General features: G+C 39.8%; 1 protein-coding gene across 8 annotated transcripts in view; it reads left to right on the forward strand.

The window, feature by feature from the left end:
* ZFP62 (ZFP62 zinc finger protein) overlaps positions 1-7,314 on the forward strand; it is a 36,838-nt gene that overhangs the window by 10,783 nt on the left and 18,741 nt on the right. For 4 of the 8 annotated variants that reach the window (XM_062212278.1, XM_062212277.1, XM_062212279.1 and 1 more), the window contains exon 2: positions 487-5,284. In XM_062212278.1, coding sequence (XP_062068262.1) covers positions 597-3,197 — 2,601 coding nt within the window. In that variant the 5' untranslated portion in view covers positions 487-596 and the 3' untranslated portion in view covers positions 3,198-5,284. Of the gene's footprint in view, positions 1-486; positions 5,285-5,563; positions 5,627-7,221; positions 7,300-7,314 lie in introns of those variants that run through there. The other 4 variants (XR_009868084.1, XR_009868085.1, XR_009868082.1 and 1 more) reach the window with 3 other exon arrangements.

The raw sequence follows: 7,314 nt of genomic DNA on the forward strand, positions 1-7,314 counted from the left end.
GGGATGCATACCTAAGTACTGACTCTCTTTAGTTTTGCCTGTGTGCTGATTATATGTAACTTTGTAATTAAAAAAAACCTAACATTTTTCTTACTAATTTTTGTGTTTCCTTCAGAGATGTCTGCTTCCTTCTGTTTTTTCATGATTAGGTGGTAATAGTCAAATACTGATCAGTGTTGCTCTTGGTTCTGTTCATCATTTCAGTAATTTCAATCCATTCATCCTGTCCTTTTGTTCAACTGTTAGATAAGAATAGAAAAACTCTTCATTATATTGAAAATCTTGAGCTTTAGCATTTGAACATTACATGCACACAGCAGAAATTTTGTCATGTACACTGCTGTACCCCCAGTCCTTAAAAAGGATACCTGTCACATAGCATGCAGTCAATAAGTATTGGTTATGTGAATGTATAAATTTTGAAGTGATTCTTCCAGTTTTTTTGTAAACAAAGTAAATAGATATAATTTCATTTTCTTGGTTTAGTGTCACATTTGAAGACTGGCACTGAGGATGAAGAATCAGCTGAAAAATATGAAAATGTTGGAAATGCAGACTGTACGTGGCCAAAAGTAGAAGGCCTTCATAAGGATCATATGCAAGAATATAAGGTTGGTGCAACCTATGACTGGGATAGCAAAGTAGAGATTCACCTGGAAAAGATTGAGGGAAAACGAATGAAAGAAGACCAGGGTGGCATGAAGGATAAGACTGACAAACCCAAGAACATGGCAGATATTAAGACAGAACAGGAAGATGAAGCATCTGAGAAAAGGTTACATGAAAGCACAAAACATGTTCCACACCAGACCGCCCCTGTAGAACAGAAAAGCACTGAACAAGGCAGATGTGTGGAGAACATTAATGGAACCTCTCACTCTAATCTACAACTGAAAAACAATACTGTTAAGAAATCACATAAGTGTGATGAATGTGGGAAATCCTTCAAATATAATTCCCGCCTTGTTCAACATAGAATTATGCATACTGGGGAAAAGCGTTATGAGTGTGATGACTGTGGAGGGACTTTCCGCAGCAGCTCCAGCCTTCGAGTCCACAAACGGATCCATACTGGGGAGAAGCCGTATAAGTGTGATGAATGTGGGAAAGCATACATGTCCTACTCCAGCCTTATAAACCACAAAAGCACCCATTCTGGGGAGAAGAACTGTAAGTGTGATGAGTGTGGAAAATCCTTCAATTACAGTTCTGTTTTGGACCAACATAAAAGGATCCACACTGGGGAGAAGCCCTATGAATGTGGTGAATGTGGGAAGGCCTTCAGGAACAGTTCTGGTCTCCGAGTTCACAAAAGGATCCACACGGGGGAAAAGCCCTATGAGTGCGACATCTGTGGGAAAACCTTCAGTAACAGCTCTGGCCTTAGAGTCCACAAAAGGATCCATACGGGTGAGAAACCCTATGAATGTGATGAGTGTGGAAAGGCCTTCATTACATGCAGAACACTCTTAAACCATAAAAGCATCCACTTTGGAGATAAACCCTATAAATGTGATGAGTGTGAGAAATCTTTTAATTATAGCTCTCTCCTCATTCAGCATAAAGTCATCCACACTGGAGAGAAACCTTATGAATGTGATGAATGTGGGAAGGCCTTCAGGAATAGCTCAGGCCTCATAGTGCATAAAAGGATCCATACAGGAGAGAAGCCTTACAAGTGTGATGTCTGTGGCAAAGCATTCAGCTATAGCTCAGGCCTTGCAGTTCATAAAAGCATTCACCCTGGGAAGAAAGCCCATGAATGTAAAGAGTGTGGAAAATCCTTTAGTTATAACTCACTTCTTCTTCAACATAAAACTATTCACACTGGAGAAAGACCTTATGTTTGTGATGTTTGTGGCAAAACTTTCAGAAATAATTCAGGCCTCAAGGTCCACAGAAGGCTCCATACTGGGGAAAAACCATATAAATGTGATGTATGTGGGAAAGCCTATATCTCACGCTCTAGCCTTAAAAATCACAAAGGAATCCATCTTGGGGAAAAGCCCTATAAATGTAGCTATTGTGAGAAATCCTTCAACTATAGCTCTGCCCTTGAACAGCATAAAAGGATTCATACAAGGGAGAAACCATTTGGGTGTAACGAGTGTGGAAAAGCTTTCAGAAATAATTCAGGCCTTAAAGTACATAAACGAATCCACACTGGGGAAAGACCTTACAAATGTGAAGAATGTGGCAAAGCCTACATCTCACTCTCAAGCCTTATAAATCATAAAAGTATACACCCTGGAGAGAAGCCCTTTAAGTGTGATGAGTGTGAGAAAGCCTTCATCACATACCGGACACTTATAAATCACAAAAAAATTCATCTTGGGGAGAAGCCCTATAAGTGTGATGTGTGTGAGAAATCTTTTAATTACACCTCGCTCCTTTCTCAACACAAAAGAGTCCACACTAGAGAGAAACCCTATGAATGTGATAGATGTGAGAAGGTTTTCAGAAACAACTCAAGCCTTAAAGTTCATAAAAGAATACATACTGGGGAGAAGCCCTATGAATGTGATGTGTGTGGAAAAGCCTACATCTCACACTCGAGCCTTATTAACCATAAAAGTACCCATCCTGGCAAAACACCCTATACATGTGATGAATGTGGGAAAGCTTTTTTTTCAAGCAGAACTCTTATGAGCCATAAAAGAATCCATCTTGGGGAGAAACCATTCAAGTGTGTTGAGTGTGGGAAATCTTTTAGTTACAGCTCACTTCTTTCTCAGCACAAGAGAATCCACACAGGTGAGAAACCTTATGTATGTGATAGGTGTGGGAAGGCATTCAGGAACAGCTCAGGCCTTACCGTACATAAAAGGATCCACACAGGTGAGAAGCCCTATGAATGTGATGAATGTGGAAAGGCATACATCTCACACTCAAGTCTTATAAATCATAAAAGCATACACCGTGGAAAGCAGCCCTATAATTGTGAGTGTGGGAAATCCTTCAACTATAGATCAGTCCTTGACCAACACAAAAGGATTCACACTGGAAAGAAGCCATACCGATGCAATGAGTGTGGGAAGGCATTTAATATCAGATCAAATCTCACCAAACATAAAAGAATTCATGGAGAGGAGTCCTTGAATGTGATAAATATGGGATATCATGGTGGCACATTCCAGAAGAGAACTTATGAGGGAGGGAATGTTCTGGATGGGACTAGGATGAGGAAGCCTATGTAGAATACTAACAAGTTTCAAAGAACTCCAGGTGGGGAGAGGGGACCCTTATGAATGTAAGAATGTCTGTGGTCTATATTCATGGTTTCTAATTTTTGAAGTTAAAACCATTCCAGATGATTTTGACTAATGTTTTCTATCTGGTTTTCAATCAAAGCCAGCAAGAAAGGCTCCACTGTCAAGATAGTTGAGCTCTTTTGGAATATAACATAATTCATACTGGAGATAAAACCTCTTAAAGTGATGGAACACAAAATAATTCAAAATAAGCAGATATAGCTGGACATAGAAACACACAAATGAGGTAAGGACATCAATTAAACATATAGACGCCCTAAGTTCATATTTTAGTGAAAAAACTTAATAGAAATATAAGAAATTTAGGTATTGCTTTGAATCTCAATTGTAAATTGGTCAGTGGGAGAAAAATACAAGAAAAGCCTCTAATAGCAAATTCAGGAGAGAGAGACTTCATGGAATATAAATGTATTTATCAACTGCGATTATGAAGTATAAACTTGATATAATTGAATGGTTCGGTGGGGGCAGATGGCAACTTTTGAAACAAAATTTGTATTTCTTTGTAGTGAATGTACAAAGTATAAACTTAGCTAACAGGAGATAGGAGAGAGGTCACTCACAAAACTGTACATTGATTGGAATATAATATTGTAATACACGAGTGGGTAAAATATTTTAAAGTTTTGAAATGAACTTTCTCAAATGACAAATGTGTGTCTAAGTGAAAACCTAGAAGGTAGTATTCACATATTATACTACAATAATAAGGTTCCTCCATGGAGAGGATTTTGGCACACTGAATAATGTTAACACATTTTTAGCATTAATTTGCACCTTACATGACAGTAAGAATTGATTCAGGGATTCCAGTGAATTAAGTATGTTGGGAAGGAGGGAATTTTATTGCAGGAGCTAAAAGGCTAGTTAATGGTAATCAAGAGAGAAGTGGAAATTCATGTTTCTTAATCTTTTTAAATTTTTTATTGTTTTGGAATGTGTTATTGTAAAGATTCCATGCAGTACATGTGTATATTGTCTGCTGTAAAAAGTTATGTTTATTTGTTCAGGCTTCACTCTTTGCCATGAAGGCTAGATAGTTGTGCCAAGGTAAGGTCAAACTACAATAAAAAAAAAAAATTCTTCAAATATAAAGATGTGGTGACTTAATTTAGATGGAACAATATTACACCCATTTATAAATCAGATTTTTGTGGAGTACATTACACCAGATCCAAAACCAGGAGGGTAGCACAGGGCTCATTCTAAGGGGCTAGTAGCTTAGGTTTTATCAGAAATGTGGAACCTGAACTGGAAGCACAGAATGGGTTTTCAGGGGGCTGCAGGTAAGCAATATGATTCTCATACTGGAGCTGGACCATAACTTGTTGGTGTTATTCACACACAAACAATTATGTCGAACAGAATTTGACATGAAAAAAAAATTGGGGAGATAGGTCCCCCTTGACACACCCAGGGTCATTCCTTAAATGCCCATAGTAACTAGGATTGGGCTGGGCTGAAGACAGCAATTTGATTTAGGTTTTCTTTTAAAGATTTTATTTATTTGGGGCTGGTACTGTAGTATAGTGGGTTCAGCCTCTGCCTACAGCACTGCTATCCCATACGGGCACCTATTCGTGTTCTGGCTGCTTCTCTTTTGTTCTAGCTCTCTGCTATAGCCTAAGATAGCAGCAGCAGATGGTCCAAGTGCTTGAGTTCCTGCACCTGCGTGGCAGACCCAGAACAAGCTCCTGGCGCCTGGCTTCCAGTCAGCAAAGCTTTGGATATTGCAGCCAATTGGAGAGTGAACCAGTGGATGGAAGACCTTTCTCCTGGTCTCTCCCTCTTATAACTCTACCTCTGAAATAAATAAATAAAATCTTTTTAAAATTTATTCATGTATTTGAGAGGTAGACTTACAGAGGGACAGAGAAAAGGTCTTCCACCTGATGGTTCACTCCCCAAATGGCTGCAACAGCTAGAATTGAGCTGATCCAAAGCCAGGAGCTTCTTTGGGGTCTCCCATGCGAGTGTAGGGGCCCAAGGACTTAGGCTATCTTCCACTGCTTTCCCAGGCCATAAGCAGAGTTGGATCAGAAGAGAATCAGCCAGGACAGGAACTGGTGGCCATTTGGGATGCTTGCACCACAGGTGGAGGCTTAGCCTACAGTACCACAGTGCCAATCCCCAATCTAGGTTTTCTGTATGAGTAGCAAGGGACCCAACCACTTGAGCTATCACATGCTGCCTCCCAGAGTCTGCACTAGCAGGAAATGAATTGGGAGCAAGTTGGAAATTGAAACCACTCTGACATGGTGTATAGACTTTGTAACTGTCTCAACTCCTAGGTCTAATGCCTGCCCCTGAAATATTTTTAGCTGCATGAAACTGTTAGCTGTTTAACTCAAAAGGTAAGGGTAGACTCTTCTGCAAGGTAAGTAACTTGTCAGAGAATACTGTGGGTGGGACCTCTCAGTACAGGCTGAATTTTAAGTCTTGTCTTTGGCCTCACAGTCCATAATCTTTCTAAAAGAGCAAACTCTAAAATCAGTACACTTTGGACTGATGGCATAGTGTCTGCAACTACAGGAACGACTGCCATTTTTTCCTACAAATTGTAAAGTCTGTAAAATTGATATCTTAAGAGTTGATTATATTTGCAGGAAATAAGATAACCATTTTTGCTGTGGTTATCATCAAGTCTGAGTTTTCATACTTGAGATCCATGGTGTAGAACTGAAAATTTTCTCAAATTGTGCTGACCTTGCTAGAATTGGATAAATTCTGTATAAGCCAAGTTTGAATAATACATACTTGAATATAGTTTATTAACTTTACAAAGCTATGACTTATCAATCAGGCTTGTAGACCTACACCCTTACCCAAAACAAGTAGACTCTCCCCAGTTTTATTTTTTATCCTGAAGTTGAATGTTTCCTATTGGATGTGAGTTCAAATAAGCTGATCTGAGTAGCTTTTCATTTCTGAATTAAAACTATGAAAATCCAAACAAAAGAACAATCTCTAGCCATAATTTTGTTTCTAGAATTCCTATCTATCTAGCCAGGTATTTCAATGCCTCTGTCTAGGAGTATAATTCTTCCACTGTCTCCAACCTCTATCAGTAAATATTGAGGAATGAAGTAGTGGAAGAGAAGGGTAGGATGGAGTAAGGACAGAGACAAAGTATTTTTGAAAAACTCTTTTGGAATTTTGTGACTACACTTGCTTGATGTCCTTTACAAGTGACACTGGCAAACTGGACCTTATCAATAGACTAATTTATTCAGCAAATTCTTATTGAGGGTCTTCCTGGTGCAATTCACTGTCCTGGACACTGGGTGAGGAAAAGATGGTAGGAAGTAGTTTCTGGCAGATTATTAAATGGAAGATCACAGGCAAAATCACCCTATTTAATATCTGAACTAAACTCTAGGTGTTCAGAGGAAAATGACCATGACTGACCAAGAAGAGGGAAGTAGTGATATCTGGGCAGGACATTGTATTGGAGTGTTTTGAGAGGGATGAACAATAGAACAGCCTGATCAAAGGCAGCCTTGAAGCACTCTAGCCTAATCTTCCAAAGTGGCTAGTGTGGTAGAGCTGGCCTCTGGTGGAGGATGCCATGAAATGGGCTGGTCTTCTATTTGCTATAGGTCAGTCCAGCTCTGAGATGACTGAGACACCTGAGCAGTCCATGTGCCCTGTGCCTATGGCTCTAGACCCATGCCACCCTCACCCACATACCTATACTTAGAAAAAGCTCCAAGTGGACCTAATGCACTTTTTCCCTAAGGGGAGATACAGGTGAAATAACAAAAGAGGGGATAACCAGGTTTGTATGAGGATTCTGAACATCCCAGCCACAAGAACACTTCTAGTGTGGTTGCCATCTATTTAGATGATCTGGAACCCCTAGACATGGGCCTCAAGTATACATAGGGCTAAATTTGTGCTGTCCAGACTGATCCCAGATGTGATTTCTCTTGGTCTCTTTATGCTCTAGGTATACACTCTATGGCAGGTCCAATGAATTGGTGCAGATGAGCCTACTCAGGCCAGCTGGGGATGTGAGGTGGTTTTGAGACCACCCCATCCT

This window comes from Lepus europaeus, chromosome 15 (assembly GCF_033115175.1).
Source record: "Lepus europaeus isolate LE1 chromosome 15, mLepTim1.pri, whole genome shotgun sequence".
Lineage (NCBI taxonomy): Eukaryota > Metazoa > Chordata > Mammalia > Lagomorpha > Leporidae > Lepus > Lepus europaeus.